This window comes from Glycine max, chromosome 8 (assembly GCF_000004515.6).
Source record: "Glycine max cultivar Williams 82 chromosome 8, Glycine_max_v4.0, whole genome shotgun sequence".
In the NCBI taxonomy this organism is placed as follows: domain Eukaryota; kingdom Viridiplantae; phylum Streptophyta; class Magnoliopsida; order Fabales; family Fabaceae; genus Glycine; species Glycine max.
In genome coordinates this window covers 15,435,058-15,452,493 of record NC_038244.2, presented here as the reverse complement: position 1 = coordinate 15,452,493, position 17,436 = coordinate 15,435,058, and the positions used below count along the sequence as shown (strand labels likewise).

The 17,436-nt window shown below is 32.7% G+C and overlaps 2 protein-coding genes across 3 annotated transcripts; both read left to right on the top strand.

The window, feature by feature from the left end:
• The first annotated feature begins 4,584 nt into the window (after positions 1 to 4,584).
• LOC100500421 (uncharacterized) lies at positions 4,585 to 6,059 on the top strand. 2 transcript variants are annotated; one of them, XM_026129370.2, is made up of 2 exons: positions 4,585 to 4,732; positions 5,499 to 6,056. In XM_026129370.2, the coding sequence occupies exons 1-2, from the start codon at positions 4,693 to 4,695 to the stop codon at positions 5,747 to 5,749; spliced, it is 291 nt and encodes a 96-aa protein (XP_025985155.1). In that variant the 5' UTR covers positions 4,585 to 4,692; the 3' UTR covers positions 5,750 to 6,056. The 2 variants fall into 2 exon arrangements, with proteins under 2 accessions (XP_025985155.1, NP_001237806.2); NM_001250877.2 differs by having other exon boundaries at positions 4,605 to 4,732; positions 5,493 to 6,059.
• Positions 6,060 to 13,329: 7,270 nt separating this feature from the next.
• LOC102664780 (EPIDERMAL PATTERNING FACTOR-like protein 2) lies at positions 13,330 to 15,288 on the top strand. Its single transcript, XM_006585450.4, has 3 exons — positions 13,330 to 14,422; positions 14,708 to 14,760; positions 14,862 to 15,288. Exons 1-3 carry the CDS (start codon positions 14,338 to 14,340, stop codon positions 15,087 to 15,089), a joined length of 366 nt encoding a protein of 121 aa, XP_006585513.1. The 5' UTR covers positions 13,330 to 14,337; the 3' UTR covers positions 15,090 to 15,288.
• The last annotated feature ends 2,148 nt before the right edge of the window (positions 15,289 to 17,436 follow it).

The following is a 17,436-nucleotide window of genomic DNA, read 5'->3' as shown; positions in this document are numbered from 1 at the left end:
AATAACTAAAAAGAAGGACTAAAAAGGATAAATTTGTAATCTTTCAAAAATATATGTTGAGGGATTAAAAGCAATATTTCACAAATTTAAAGGACTGAAAAAAAGTTAGACTAGGGACCGAAACTAAATTGTCTCAAATTTTTATTTAATTACTAATTAAGAACTAACTTTGTTTGATTAAGAACTAATTTTATTTCACCAATTTCTATTTAATTACTAATTCAGAACTAATTTTATTTGATTAAACTGATTATTTGTACTTAATTGGCTTATTTACATAAATATTATATTATCATTTTATCCTTAGTTTGTACCGTGATATTTGTTACTGACTAAAAAATTAACATTTTTAATGATTATGCAAATAAAAGATTTTAAGAATGAAATATAATTTAATCTATTTTTATTGATTATCATGAAATGTTATTTAATTTTTTTAATTAATACTATTAATACTTTTATCAATAAATATTATTAAAAATTCAATACAAACATATATTTACAGCTTTTATTTTAAAATTAAAAAAATGTAATAGTTAATTTTATTAAAAATTCACTCATTTTTAAAATTCTGAATTCAAATGTCAGCAACAAACTTTAGCTATTTAAAACATATAATTAAATAAAACTTGTTAATTAATGAAAGAAACTTTTATGCATTTTAATTTCATTCAAATTTAAACGTTGAATGATTTTCAACTTTATAAATAATTTAAAATCATTTTCAACTATTATTACTTCGGTAGGTTATAATTTTTTAATTTAAATTAATTTCTTCATAAATTGAAACAATATATATGTGATTGATTGAGATATACTTTCAATTTTTTAAATGATATGATTGATAGGTAATAATTTTTAGCACATAATCAATAATTATGTGAAATGGAATTTTGATTACTTAGATTTTTATAGGAATTATTTTTTGTAAACTAATTTTGGTAAATTATGTCCAAGTAAATTAATTGATTACGTAAATTGTTTTAAAAATTAGAACAACATATATATATATATATATATATATATATATATATATATATATATATATATATATATAGTGTGTGTGTGATTGATTGATACATGATTAGTGGAACTAATTTTTATAAATTAATGTATTAATTAATATATATGGTTAGTAACCGAACCAAATTTTTACAAAGGATCACATTGTGACATGTGTTGTACGAATCTCTCTTTAGACAACAGGTAGATTCTGGATTCTGAATTATGAGACTGATTGTTTGATTGACACGTGTATACCAAATAAAAAAATTATTCACAAATTTTGGTAAAATTGTAGTTTGTGCACCTCAACGATTGCATCTTGCTTTTTCCATTGCATTCTGCTTTGATAATCATATGATGGAACGATTAAAATTGTTTATTTTAAACAATAAAGAAATTAAATATTTTAATTTAAAAATAGAGGATTAAAATTGTAATTTAGTCTACATTATATTATATTTCATGTTGCTTTTGTTGTTTTATATTATTTTTTATTTTGAAACCTAAATTATGCTTGGCTAAATCAATTGGTATGATTGCATGAGAAAAAAAAAAAAAAAACCTCCAAAGCTTATTAGCAAAGTAATGTTTAGTAACTTAATTTGTAGTAGAGGCGAAGGAAGAATAACATAAGAAAATATCAAAATACTACCAAAAATATACTAACATGAATGAGACAATAAAATCCAAATAGCATGAAACATCCCGCGAGTGTTTCCCTGGGACCGATGCAAACTGCGATGCATATATCATATTCAATTCATGTTTCAAACGTCAAATTTGGGACGTGATTTTAGTCGAAGTCACGAAATTGAAAACTATCGTTTTTTTGTTTTGTTTCTTTTCAGTTGTTTTCCCCAATTGAGTTGAGTTTTCAACGCGGTTAAATTCGTCTTTCATGGTCATCACGAACCGTTCTTCGTGTTTTGAATCCCCCTCATAAATATAACATTATAAATATCGGTTTCGATCGTGTTGTATTTATTGATATTGTGACGAATTACGACCGATGCGGTTCCAAGTGTGACCGTGTTGTAGTCACAACAATTAAAAAATCTTAGATGTTATAATCTAAGTCATGAATCCATTTTTAAAACCTTAAAATTGCTTGCAGACAAAACGTTCAATTGCGTGACTCTCCGACCTTGACTTCTATACCCCGTCGTGATTCATCACTTTTCATCCATTTGAGGATCCACAATTTCGTGTAATGCATGTTGTACAAAAACCTTGATCCCCAAGTCCATGCATTTGAAATGAGTAATGGAACTTACCAAAACAAAAATACTTACATTATCATAAAGGCTCTCTCTGGCCAGTAAAAGTTAAGGTGGGGCAATATAGTCAAAATTTGTATAAAAATATTGCACATTCAGTTAAAGAGTCATTTATTTATGCACACTACTAGTAGTTGATAGTTTGGATTTGCAAATGCTGCGGCGGCAATTACTCCTACGTTACTTCATTAAATGTTGATATTGTGCGTAGGTCACAACAACAGCAATTTCAACTCATTTTAAATTTTTGGATTATTTTTTTGAGTCTTATGATAATACATAAGATATAAAAACTTTTATTATCTTTTACTCTAATGTAATTTTGTATTTTTGGATTTTACTTGTAAAAAAAATTAATCTCTCTTTTCTCTCAAATGACATTAAAAAATAATATTTTTTTAAAAAAAAGTTTTAAGAAGTTCTTTCCTTAAATAATAATAATAAATCTGATCAACATGAGTTCTTAAATTCAACTTAACTCAAGAATCTTCAATAAAAATGTTCTCAGATAAATTCTAAGGTCTAGTGTTAATTTGATTATGATGGTATATATAAATTAGTACAAAAGCTTCTACATCAGTGAAAAATATTATAGAAAATTCTGAAAATTGAAAAAAAATCAAATTATGTGCAATTAACCAAAATAATTTTGGAAGTTGTTGGATTAACCTGAATGAGTAAAACCAAATAGGTTAGTGTATCTTGTATTTCCATTATTGTATCCCACACCTCACATATTCCAAAAGTGTAAATTTGTATTTCATAATGTAATGAAAGGTGTAAGATGCAAAAGTTGGAGTGTAGGATATAAATGCCAACCAAATTGGGTAATAGCATGTCACGATTTCATTTTCGGCCTAGAGATTTTTTGGGGTGTTGTTAGGTGCAACCAACATTATTGCTGGTGCACTCAACACTTAATGTGAAAAGGTAAAAATACTCTTGTGTATTTTTTAAAATGATTTTGTGCACCCAGTTCATTCAGGTTGATCTGCATATGCAATGAGTTGATCCGCAGTTGATATAGATGATCTGCAAGCTTCTTATGGATCAAGTTGATCCGCAAGTTGATTTTTAAGACTTACGGATCAAGTTGATCCGTAAAAAACTTATGAATCAAGTTGATCTACAAGCTTCTTACGGATCAAGTATCAACTTGCGGATCAACTTGATTCGTAAAAGGAGAAAAAAGGTAAGGGTAATTTGGTCATTTTTAAAGAATGCTAGGTGCATTAGCAATAATGCTGGGTGCACCTAGCAACACTCGATTTCTTGTCCAAAATGGATTCGACTAAGATTCTTCTTCTACTATTACTTCCAGTATCCCCTTTTTTGTTGCTTGCACCCCAACAAACAAAAATACCCTTCACCGTAAACCCTATCGTCAAACACCACCATTGTACCCTACCTTCATAACCACCCACCACTGCGTCTTGGACCACCATCAAAATCGATCAATTTTACTTTCAATATGAAATTTGTGATAAAAGAGATGAAGAAGATAAAACCTATTATGGAATGACCATTCTTGAAATGTATAATGATTTCAAATTAGTTATTTTGGAATATGATTTTTCATATATCAAAGTAGTTATTTTGAAATATGTATACACTTATAGAATAATTATTTCAAAATAGGATGACAATTTTTGTTAACATATTTGAGTTCATATTTTCACATGTATCGAGCACACATTCTTGTTACCCCAAACCCATTCTAAACCCATATACGAAATTTAAACCCATCCCCAAACCTAAAACCCAACCAAATTTTTACTTTTCCTTCGCCTCACCTTCCATCAAGAGCACACACAATCACACCTCTGTCATAAAAAACACCCAAAACCATCCTAGACCAACATGATACTCTTAGCAATGAGATCAAAAAATCAATTCAACCATACCAAATTTATCAAAGTGCAAACCAAAATCAATCCTAATTAAAAATTAAAGCAGAATTAACCCTATAGAATATAAAATACACAACACATATACAATAAAAATAAATTAAAAACATATTAAAAATTATAATAATATAAAATATTGTAAATTGTAAACTTAAAAACCCATGTTAAACTCAAATTATTATACTAGTAAATATATATACATATATATTGTTTTGACAACTTAAAATTCGAGGATATGCCTTCTATACACCTTCTGATAATTCTCTTCAGGTTACTAAAAAAGATTTTTTTAACTGATGTAAACTTTTACACATATATGTTTTTCAAACTCATTTTTTATTATGTAGAAAAAAAACTCAATTTGTATCAGATAAAATCTCTTTAAAAACTAGAGAAACTCGTAGCAAAATAATTTTCACTTAAAAAAAAAGAACAAACGTCCCAAGTATCGTTTTTCCATATTTGATTACAGCCTCAACTCAACCGTGTCTGAAGTCACTTCAATGGCGGATAGGGAACCAAAGCCTAAAGACTCGCCTTCAGGTATCGTCGTTTAAAACTCTCATCTTTTCATATTTATCGTTTACAAAATTCTTATACTTGGCATTATGCTATCATGGGGTTTTGATCTTTCATCTGTTACCATTTTTTATTTTGTGACCTTAGTTTCAAAACATTGCTTGATCTATTAAACGTTCTTGTTGAAATTGATTACAATTTCAATTTGGTAATACCCTTTGAGTTCTCCAATTAGAACCTATCTGTAGGGAACTGTGAGAATAGAGAAAATTGGATATATTACCCTTGTTTTATATCAAAAGCTGTGTAACTACTTAACTGACCCATAACAGAAGAATCCATTTATGACTCTTGTTTTTTTAATTCTTATGAGTTTCTTCTGCATGCCTATTGCTGAAAGTTCTTTGCTTTTTGGTTGTGGACTTGTGGGGAAGATGTGGAGGTTATTTGATTTCCTATGTTGGAATTATGGGTTCCAGAGTAAATTATAATGATTGATGACACCTCTTTGAGGTTTTTTCTTTCCTTTTTATATTCTTACACTAACTCTTTGAAAAACATTACACTGACAGCCTTTTATACATTACACATTACATGTGTAAACATTAAAAAAGCCAGGGATTACATGTAATCTGAAAAAAACCTCAAGGTTGTAATTTACTCTTGGTTCAAAGTTCTTGATATATATATATATATATATATGGACTAATTCCATGATATAACAGTTTTTTTCTTGCTTAAAAGAAATTAAAGATTTAAGTCCTTGTGTTTTATTTCATGAAAGAAAAAGATGTGAAAAGTCCAAACATTTTTGAGCGAGCTAAGGAGGAGATTGAGGCAGTGTTTCATCATGACAAATCGCCTCACCATCACAAAGAAACTCATGGGACAAGTGATGACATTGACGAGGGAACTTCACCTGATGAAATAAAAGCGCCTGGTGTGTTTGAACGGGTGAAGGAGGAGATTGAAGCTGTTGCTGAGGCCATTCATCCCAAGAAAGAATCTGAATCCGACACTCGTGATGTGTCACCAAAGTGATGGCTAGGATGTGCCTTTATTTTGTAACAAAGAGTGTGAAGACTTGTTTCAATGGTGTTAACCATCAAAACTACCTTGGCTTTGTCCACTGATCTTTCTTTCTTTTTTTTATTTTGTTGTTGTTGTTGTTTCCTTTAAGTAGTAAATTTCTCTTCTTTTTTCAATTGATTATGTGAATGCTTAGTCCTTTTGTCTTCAAAAAAAGAAAGATTATCCCTGAACTGGTACATTATCAATGTGAATGTTTTATTGTAGACTCTGTTCTGTAACTTCATCTGGTGCATCAACAACATTTATAATTCACTAAGTATATTCAGTCTTTTTCTTTTGGCTGCTAAATTTATGCCAGCAGCACATTTATCTGCACATGTTACCTCTAAATGAAATAAAATTTGGGATTCAATTACACTGATATTGGTGATTTAAATTTTTTACATTCAATTCACATGGAAGTTTAACTTGGGTATAAGGGATTTGGGGAAGTTTAACTTGACTTTACTCGGGAAGTGATGCTGGAATTTGTTCAATCATCATGGGGAGCTGTGGGCACAAGTTCTGGAATCAAAGTATGGGGGGTGGAGGAATTTAGATGCGACAAAAAGATCCATCAGAGAATCTCTTTGGTGGCGGGATCTTGGCTCTATTTGTAATCTATCCGAGGAGGGGAGCTAGCTAAAAAATGGGACAAAATGGAAAGTAGGATGTGGATCAAAGGTCTTGTTCTGGGAAGATGGATGAATGGAGGATGGGGTCTCGCTTAAGGAGAAGTATCCAAGACTATACCAGATTTCTCAACAACAACACCAACACATCCAACAAATGGGGACAATAGCAAATACAGGTTGGAAATGGAAGCTTCAGTGGAGGAGGTTCTTTTTGGAGGCTGAAATAGACACTGTTGCAAAATTTATGGAAGACTTACAGCGTCTGATGGTACATGTGCATCAATAGGACATGTGGAGATGGGAGGGAGATTCAAGCGGTAAGTATACAATGGGGAGTGCTTACGAATTACTCAATAGGAATTTGCCATTGGAGAGTCAAGATGAAACGTTTAAAGTATTATGGAAGATAAAAGTCTCAAGTAAAGCAACAGTTTTTGCTTGGAGATTGATCAGGAAAAGATTGCCTACAAAGAATAACTTAAGAAGGAGGAATGTGGAAATTAATGATGTCACTTGCCCATTTTGCAGAAGTCATGATGAGGACGAGGCTCACTTATTCTTCACTTGTGCTAACATGTTGCCGCTATGGTGGGAATCACGATCATGGGTAAACATAGTGGGTGCTTTCTTGGAAAATCCAAAACAACACTTCCTTTAACACTCCTACTACAATCTCAACGGACTTAGGCTTCGGAGGTGGCAGACTTCGTGGATTGCTTTGACATGGTGTATTTGGCAGCATAGGAATAAGATGGTCTTCCAAAATGAAAGTTTCAACAACTATAAAGTGATGGAGGGCGCTCTATTTTACTGTTGGACCTGGCTTAAAAATCTGGAGAAAGGATTTGATATCCCTTTTTGCTCTTGGTCCAATAACATTAGGGATAATTTTTTGGATTGAGGGGGGATAGTTTATATAATACAAGTTAGGCTGGTTGGGTACGAGATCTTTGGTTTCCTAATTCAAGTTGGTTAGCTTGTATTAGGTCACCATAGTTCTGCACCTTGCAAATGCTAGGATGTATATACAACAGTATCGCTTGTACAATATCCCTTCCCTATACCTTCGCATAGCGAAGAGCCTCTGGGCAATGGGGTACGAAGTTTTTTTATATACACTTTTGCTGTTAAAAAAAAATAAAATTCACATGGTCTATCACTTGTGTTGTATTTTTCTCTTGCCTATCCATGTCTTTGCTGATCCAAATTTAAATCTTACCAAGAATGATAAAGCTCATCTTGCTGCTAAATTCACCTTTAGGGTTAGGGGATATGGTGGCTCAAGTTATTGGCTGATTATGGTTTTGGTTTTGTATTCAAGTTTGGTATCACACTACCACAAAAATGATCTTGAACGACGCTGATTCAAAGATGGTTCTTCCAAAACCAATGTCATCCAAAACGCAGTGGCATTTTTGTAAATCATTGCAAGTGTTCAATAGCGATTTTCAAAAAACCGTCTTTGAACGCAAGTGTTCAACAACGGTTTAGACTTTAGAACCGTCTTTGGAAAGTGCTCCTTTTTCATCTCTGGCGCTCTCTCTCTCACACTGACCCTCACCTTCTCATTCCCACCATAACCACAAGCAAAACCAGTGCCGCTCACTACTAACCAACAACGCACACCCAACCTCGTCCCAAACCAACTCCACCACAACGCTCACAGCCCCCGAGAAGCCGCAGATCTGGGCAAAGAAGTCGTAGATCTGGTCACCAACGTCGCAGATCCGGCCTCCAAAGTTGCGGATTTGGCTACTAAAGCTCCCTCCGTACCTGACTCCTCTCCAGCTCCACCAGTCTGCCATCGCCCTCTCCTCTGACATCCTTGCCACCGGGAAAACCATGGTCAGGTCCCTCCATTGCCGGTGCCTCTTCGCACCTTTCTCTCGAGTGTCAAGACGAGCCACGAGCCACGTTAAGTATGTTCCTGCAACAAGACATTAAGGACTGATTTTTCTTTGTTTAACCCTTTTTCTTTTTCATTTAATTCTTTTTACTATGTCTTACTTGGTACTTTTATATAATTGAAGGCTAGTGACTAAAGCTTTGCAAAAGATGAAGGGAAAGATTCCAGAGATTGTGGGCTCTCACATCTTATCTCGGGTTCTTCAGGTATGTTTGTTGGTATCCCTTTTTTTTTATTCAATTTCAGTTTCACATACTGTTAGAGGAACTTGCATTTTAAATCTTTTGCTTTCTATTTGTTTTAACTGATAGACTTGTGTCAAGCATTGTTCACAAGCTGAAAGAGATGCAGTATTTGAAGAGCTTTGGCCACATTTTCTAACTCTAGCATACAACGCTTATCCTGTTCACTCAGTGAAGAAGATGCTCAACAACAGTAATGATCTACTTGAAATATACATTGTTATTTGTCAGGGTCACCTTTTCTTCTAATTGGTCATTCTCCATTTTCAGCTTCCCAGAAACAACTAGCAGGCTTTATCTCCACTCTCCGTGGTCATGTTGCTCCCCTTCTTCGCCATATGGTTGGGTTGGTTTTTATTTAGATTAGGCTTGGGCAGTATGTTGCTTGTGGTTGTTCACGGTTTACTTCAGATATGTTTCAAAGATTTTAATGACTCACTAAAGGAAAGCTTGCCACTTTTTCTTTTTACGTATCTAGCTGCTTATTGACATTAAGCTTATTTTGGATCTAGATTGTTTAGGGTTTGAGATGGACTATAACAAGGAAGAGGGGAGGGGGGGCGGGGGTGTCCAATAGTAGTTTTCTTCTCACTGAATTTCTGCTGATTTTCATGCTCTGATATGAAATTGTTCAGTGTTAAAAATTTGAATGTTCAGCTTTTAGCCAAAGTTGTCAACTTCCCTAATAAGTTTTGTGTATCTACATATTATGCAGTTCTTGAGCATGCTTATGAGTTAGCAAATACTGCACAGAAGCAAGAACTGCTTTCGGAATTATACTCTACGTTATTGCTATTGCAAGTGATATATATATAAATTAATTAATTAGTGTGGTATTAACTTCCTATGATGGACTAATGCCTTAAGGTATTTGATTTGCTTTTGGATGATGGATTGGGCCATTTAATAAAATCCCGAGAGACAGGGAATATCCCATGCTTTGATTTGCATTCCTCAATAATTGATTTTAACTCTTGGACATCTGTTATATCTTCCTCAATCAAATGCAATATTATATATTAATTAGATATGATTAAATTAGATGCTCGTAAAAGCTTCAAACCTAAACTATAAACTGACTAGTTAGTAAACCTTGACTCCGAGAATCTATATATAGCCAAAGTTAGAGACACATTAGCAATAGCACTGTAGCAAAAGTTAGAAATAAAAACACATACATACACATAGAAAAAGACAGACAGAATGAGGAGCAATCATGTGCGTTTGAACTGGGGCATTACAATGCCTCTTATTGGATTAGGCACTTATTCCTTCCCAAATGATAGGAAGACAACAGAACTTGCCGTCAACAATGCCCTTGAGGTATATATATATAGTGCCTTATAATATATACTCATTTTCTGTCCCCTATTTCATAATTTATTTCAAGGGTACAAGCTTGGTTTTGTTGAGTATGAAGTGACTGTTTATCTACAATTCATTTTCTCCCTTGTATTTTACTCTTAACAACATAATAATTAGAAATCTGATATCTTCTCTATGCATGGGAATTTTGTATTCTAATAATGATTCTAAACTAAGGTGATTTGTAATTTTCAATCTCTAGGTATTCTGATCATTCCCCAGGTAATGCTTTAATCAATTGACATTTGGCAGGGTATTCTGATGATTTGACCCTAGTGGAGCATTGATTTTTTTTTCTTTAAATAGTTTTAATTTATGTATTTGATAAAATAACTTCATGTCAGACCAATGGTTCAGCAAGAGTTAGAATGGGTGCCACAGATGTCATTGCCAGCGTTAAGGTGGTTAAAAATTAAAATGTTTGGATTGATTTCTTATTTCTTGACTTGTAATATCCTTTTGTTTAATACTATAACAAACAATTCTTTTAAATATATTGTTTTACTAACCATGATATGTTTGTTGGCTACACAAGTGCAGGCTGAACTTGGAAAGCCAAGCTTGTTGCAACCTCACAAAGGAAAAGTCTTTATATATATTGATTGCAGTTCAACAACAGAGCCAGCTTTTGAGGAATATTCTATTGTTTTTCTTCATTCTATTTGTTTAATGAAGTCATCCATGTATTTTGGTTTTCTTCATGTTATTAACTTCAACTCTTTTAAGTACAATGAACATTGATAGCAAAACAAATAAGTAAATCCTTAAAAGCTTTAAATGTAAGTTAAATGGTGGGTGCATTGGATTAATAAGCTTTAGGTTTTCATCAATGATAGTGTTTACTATTATTGTTGTGTTATTTATCATTTTTGTTCTGTAAATACCTTTTAATGCTTCAAAATTAATATTTTATTTTGTGCTCTAAATCTCTGGCTTGTATATAGGGTAGAGGGGGTGATGAGTTGAGAGCAAAACTGTCAAATGCTCTTCAATGCTGTCTCTTGGGTGGTAAAAGTGGAGCTGGCCTATTTTCCCCCTATAGTGAAGATTATGCTTTCCCTTCCATGTTGCGTCTTTTTAATCTCTAAATATTTAACTCTTAGCTCTTTTTTTTCCCCTTCAGGTGCTGGAATTGATCTCTTGTCGCTTATTGTTGTCGAAGGAAAAATTTGTTGGGATCTTTACATAGATGGCTTGTTGTTAGTTCAGATGGAAATTTGTTTTTGTTTATTATATGACATGTGTTGTCTATTCATTCATTAGCTTTAGGATTTGAAGTTTGCTGAATTGATGGTGGTGTGAAACTGGATGTAAGGTCACAAGTTTGTACCAAATAAAATTGAATTGATATTTGATTTCCATTCACTTCTTTTTATAAGTGATAAGTGAGCTTTAAAAGATAAACATTAAAAAAAATAAACATTGATTTCTACATTGGTTATTTTAGAAACGGTCTAAGAACCGATGTAGAAACTAACATTAGTTAGGGTTTGGGGATATGGTGGCTCAAGTTATTGGTTGGTGCTAGAAAGCTTGGTATGGTTTCTTATGCTTGGAGAATATATTGGCCTGAAAGCCTTTCCAGTCTAAAGCTGTTACGCTTGGCCTTGAGATGTGGTATATAAGACGAGCTTTCTGTTTTATTTCTAAAACAATTGTATATCTTAAGCTTCTCACCGGGCCACCTTGATAGTGCAGTGACTATGCTGTTCCTTCATTATCTGATAAGATTTAGTACATCCTATAAGCAACATAAAGTATGTGATTAATAATAATTTAACTAATGAAAAATCAAAGCATCTTTACATGAACTAATTTCCACGTTGAATGATATAAAAGTGAATACTGCATAATCTGCAGTCTTGATTTGTTTAGCACCTGCTCTATACAATCCCAAGTTTTTGTTTTGATTTTTTTTAAGAAGCCTTATAGTTTATACTTTATAGAGGTGTGCCACCAGGAAACTAGAATTCTAAGCAGAGTTTATGTCTAAAGCACTTGAAAACCTATTTAAAATGTTGTTTTGACGATTCATTTGGAGTAATTTTAAATTTTCCTATAATTTTTATTAAAAAGCTTCCTATTTAATAAGTAAAAAAATTGAATACATTTTAATTTTTATTTATTTAATATTAGTAGTATTTTGTTTTTATCTTTATAAAGTACTAAGAAGATTACTAAAAGGATAGTATAATAGGAGAATCTACCATTACTTACTCTTGCATTTCCCAATTAACGTTACTCGAATAGCCAAACATTCATGCAAACCATCTAACACGTAACACTTATCTTTTTTCTCCCTCATTGTCTTTTTCTTAACTCCTTTTCAGCAGCCCTAAACTCTATATTATTACTAGGGGTCTTTTCTGTCACTTTCTTGGCAACTGTCTGCAGGTTAGTAGGTAGATAACATCAGCTTCCTTGACTATATAGCACATCAAACATATGAAATATCCTTTAACTCAAATCACTCAGCTGCCCCATAACTACAAGTAATAATTCTCAGACAATAGTGTTCACCCACATTACACAAAAATGTATACATAGGTGCATTTGTCATTTATCCGTCCTTCGCTTGATTGTCCTTTAACATGACTGATTGATCAATTATTCATGTCATTTTTAGTTTTACTAGCCTTTAGTATATAACATCACCGAGCGTATTTATTGCCTATTTCCATGAAACACTTCACAAACTGCACTAGTTGCAGTCAATTACAACAACAAAACAATCCTACTAATGCTTTATTATAAGAAAAATTGCTAATAAGTGTTCTTAGAGTAATGATTAAGGAATTTAAATGATTTTTTTTAGTAAAATACTTCCTCCGCTCCTATATATTAATCACTTTTAATTAAATTATCAAAACTAAGGAAGAAAAGTTAAGTCATTAAATATGTCTGAAAATAAAACAAGTTTTTAATTATATCCTAACATAATTATACATTCAACTAATTCCACCAATAACTAATTAAATGCTTAGCTTATTCTCTCTCTTCCAGCTATTATTAATATTTATCCATTACTCTACTATCTTCTTCGATATGGACCAATAACAACTTTCAATCTCAATATTTCTCTTTCTTAATAATGAAATGTTGATAATAATATAAAGGACAGAATTAAAAAATCATTATTAATAGATTAGTTGGTGACTTATAAATAGAACCAAATATTTATTCTAGAATGTGATTAATATATAAGAGCAGAAGGACTACATAAAATTGTATTATTTATATTATTTATGACTTTTTTTTATGTTTTTATAATACATACTTAAGGGCTTAGCATAAACAATGAGATACTACCAATACTTAATGGCTACTTCACCTATATGAGTATTCACTGAAGTGCTGAACCCTCTTTTTTTTAATTGCGCATGCCTTGTGCTCTTTCATCCATGGTGCCTTTTGAACCATAATAAATGATGTAACCAGAATATATATGCTCTTCATTGAATGTGGGAAAATATTCAGCAGGCGAGGTGGGACCCCAAATTCAATGCCAAGTAGTAAAGGAATAGCCCATATTGGATGTTGTACTAAGGAGACTTGTATGTTCTCCAACAACCAATCCGAAGAGAGTTGAGAATGTTACCATATTTAATTCGTTAACTAATTCATTAAATTTTGCTTTTGCTGCAGAACTGAGAGCTAAGAGGCTGGTGCTTTTTACCACTTTTAATAACTGGCTTTCTGTTGTTGATTTCTTTCTTTCCCATATGGCAATGAAAGGATCAAGAAAAGGGAAAGGCTGTGTAAGTGTGTTGTCTATACGTCAAAGTTTTTTTTTGTTCTTTTTTTAATCTGAAATAGTGTAAGATATAGTATTTATAAGGGTCTTGCTCTTGCAGGTGCTTCAGACAATTCAGGCCCAAAAAGGATGCTGTTATTCTGAATTTTGTGGACCACCATAAATAGTACTACTAATTTGGATTGATTTGAGAGAGAAAGCCTTGGCTTGTTTTGAAAGGTAAGTTATCCAAGGTTAGTTGAGGCAGAAAGACAGTGGAAAAAAGAATAGTCTTTTGGAGTTCCTAGATGAGTTGTCAAATGAAGGTGAAAGTTTGCTGAGGTTTTTAACTGTGTGACAAGAAAACTGAATCTCTTGCTTGTGAAGCAAAATCTCTTGGCCAATGCATAGGTTTTAAAGTGTAGCCATATTTTGTTTGGGGGTCCTGGCCTGCTTTTTGGGATTTGAAGCTTGCTATAGCTCCTTTGGTAGCCTCTTCATATATTCCAGCAATCATGCTTAGCCACTCGTTGTGACTAGTGTTGTGAGTGATTCATTCAAAATCTACACTTCTCTCACCAACACTACCATCAACAAGAAACATAATCATCTACATTACCATCATCGACAAACATCATCTCATCACATCCATCATTTGCACTTTTGAAGAAGGAAAAATGATAGGAGGAAGATTATTCTGTTTTCTGCTAGCTATGCAAATAGTGAGTTTGGTTTCTGCAGTAAGGAAGCCGTTTCTTCCAGGTTAGTTACAGTTACACAAACCATTTTGAAGATTGACTTCTATGTTCTATCTATTACTTGCAACTGAGGGTTTATCATGCCTCAACTTCAACTTAGAAATCATCAGTGTCATTTCTCTAAAACTTTTCAAACATTTGTAATAACAAAATAACATTCAAAGGGCTTTCCCTCAGAACTTTCTAGCTCAGTGAACAATTTTTTAGACTCTTAATCATTTCATTATGCCTTAGCTTATATGATTCATTCTTTCTCTCTTATGTTAACTCTTCTCACCTTTCTTTTCAGCCCAAGAACAGACTCTACAGTCTCCACCACCAGATAATATAGAATCAAAAAAGGTATGTTTATCTCTCACTAAGTTTGGAACTGGGTGGGTCTAGTTGGTGTACTAATGACTAATATATTGTTGCACTGTGTCTGTTTTGTATCTATGTTAAAGGGTATAGAAGGTACATCAGAGACAATGAAGGAAGCATATGATGGAGGAGTGAGCAAAATAGGGTCAAGCCCACCAAGTTGTGAGCACAAGTGCTATGGTTGTGTTCCATGTGAAGCCATCCAAGTTCCAAGCACGAGCACCAGGCGCAGCCATTTGGGAATCCAGTATGCAAATTATGAGCCCGAGAGCTGGAAATGCAAGTGTGGTCTTTCCTTCTATAGTCCATGAACATTTTCATATCTACTAAATATTGTTCATATAATGATATGATATCATCTCCCTCTCAAGTTCATATATGATAGTGTTGGAGTACACCCCCCTCGATTGCACAACAGATAGTATCCCTTTGTAGTTAGTAGAAGCAGTCCTCACATATTCAAAGGATTTCGTAAATCATCATTATCTTTACAATCAGCGCCATGCAGATAATCTCATAGGCTAATCTCAAAACATTTAAATACAAACTCTCTGCATGAATGGATGCATTTGATAAGTAGCATTATCTTGAATACTATAAAATTCGTTATGTCATTTTACTTTTTATCACCAACTCATCCTTTAATTTTGCACTTGACATCAGAACCTTTTTGCAAACTCGACAAGACAAAAAGAAAAAATAAAATAAATATTACGATTAGGGGGAATTGTAGTTATATTATACAGTTCCAATACTTTGCACTCTTCAGTCTTCCCCCTATCAATTAGTTAGCTCATATTATTGTCTTGCCAGCAAAGATGCGAGAACTTTAAACAAAATAACTTGACCAACAGATATAATTGGATCAGATTGGCCCTATTTGTCAACCATACTCCATTTTTCTACTTACCCATCTTACATTCTTACATGGCGTTTGAATTCATGTTACTAAATTTAAAATCACTTGAAATATCGATTAGTGTGATTTATAACTATTCTTATGCCAGGTTGATGGGTCTAAAGTTGATTTTGAAAGTAATTATTGCAATCATTAAAAGTATTTACATCTAATAATTTTTTTCCCTTTTATTTTCGTAATTAATGCTTTAAGGATACTGGTTAGGATTTGTCAAAAATTCATATATAGTAGATTCTACCAATTTTACTAATGATTAATTTCTGTCGAAGATCTTACTGACCATCTTTAGTGTGTCTTCCCTCTCAACCAGATTTTTTCTATCAAAGACTTAAATTTGAGACCTTACTTAAGGGGACTTTCACCAGTTTTTATTAATAATTAATTTTCGTCGGGAAACCTGACTGAGTATCTTTAGTAGAATCTTTCTTCCCAACCATATTTTTTCATTTATAAGATTCGAACTCAAGATCTTATATAAGGAGAACAAATTCAGATCACTTGAACCAATGACTTGTTAATTATATAATAGACTCTACTGTAAATTTTTACAATAAAAATATTCAAATATAAATTACTTTATTTCAATTTTTTTTTTCAAATCAATTTTGTAAACTATGAGGCATACACTAACACGTATATATATAGCCAACTCTGCAAGTCTGCATATAGTGTGTATCCTGCATAGATGTAATATTTCTTTCCCATTCTTTTTTCCTAGAACCAGTCAAAATGGACAATTTTATTTTGAAACATTTGGAATGGTTTAAAACCACATTTTGAAATGTCAAAAGTTCGTTTTAAATTGTTACCTGCACTTTGTCATAAAAAAGGTAAAATATATAATTCCCCATGCATATCATGCATAACTATCCCCAGTTTAACTAGAGAGTAGAGACAATCTAGAGCAAAACCAAACCTTTCACCATTTTGGGTTACTTTACTTTAGCCATAGGTCAATATTCACTCTCACAGTCTCACATTCTTTAAGAATTCTTCTGATTTTGTTGTCTAATAACACAAAGTAGAGGCAAAGTCTATGAAAACTTAGCACCTTGATTCCGTTCTGCTCTGAATACAAATGATGATATGCTATTGTCTCTAAGTTTATAGCCAAGAGTTCAACAACATTGCCACCTAAACGTATGCATGCACCAGAACCGAAACTAAAACATAGTCAAACTATGAAGCATGATAAGCAAAAGCTGCACATAAATAAGTAGTAATTAATTGTGATACCTGCGGAGAGTGATGCTAGATGTTGTTACATCTATATATGGTTAACTGTCTGAGGTAGTTCCTTAAAACATGTTCCAAATGCAAACAATCAAGGGCAAAATGTAAAGAGCCTTACACAGTTCCAGAGCAAATATAACTAAAAGCTGCACAGTTTACGATTCAATTAAGGCCTGTTATTATGATTCGCGCGAAACACAACACCCTTAAAAATCCGGTCTCCTAAGGGCATCATTATATACTGCAGTATAGATTCATGCTTTGTAGCTCATTCCTTCATTTGACTTATTATAAATTAAGGACCACTAAACAATGTGGTCCATAGTACAATATCAAACCTGTTTAATTTGGACCCACTTATGTGAAAGTGAGACAATACATTAGACAAGAAAAACGCATGGACTCAGAACATAAATCAAAATCTGAGTTTATTCCCACTGCTGTATGTGTATTAATATATACAGTCTAAATTGCTATTTTTGTAAATAGTATATAGATATGTGCTC

Excerpts from the sequence above, each read along its gene's own strand:
- LOC100500421 (NM_001250877.2), top strand. The coding sequence starts at position 4,693 with ATGGCGGATAGGGAACCAAAGCCTAAAGACTCGCCTTCAG. Across the intron at positions 4,733-5,492 it reads GCCTAAAGACTCGCCTTCAG|AAAAAGATGTGAAAAGTCCA; the intron begins GTATCGTCGTTT and ends ATTTCATGAAAG.
- LOC102664780 (XM_006585450.4), top strand. The coding sequence starts at position 14,338 with ATGATAGGAGGAAGATTATTCTGTTTTCTGCTAGCTATGCAAATAGTG. Across the intron at positions 14,423-14,707 it reads AAGGAAGCCGTTTCTTCCAG|CCCAAGAACAGACTCTACAG; the intron begins GTTAGTTACAGT and ends CTTTCTTTTCAG. Across the intron at positions 14,761-14,861 it reads ATAATATAGAATCAAAAAAG|GGTATAGAAGGTACATCAGA; the intron begins GTATGTTTATCT and ends TCTATGTTAAAG.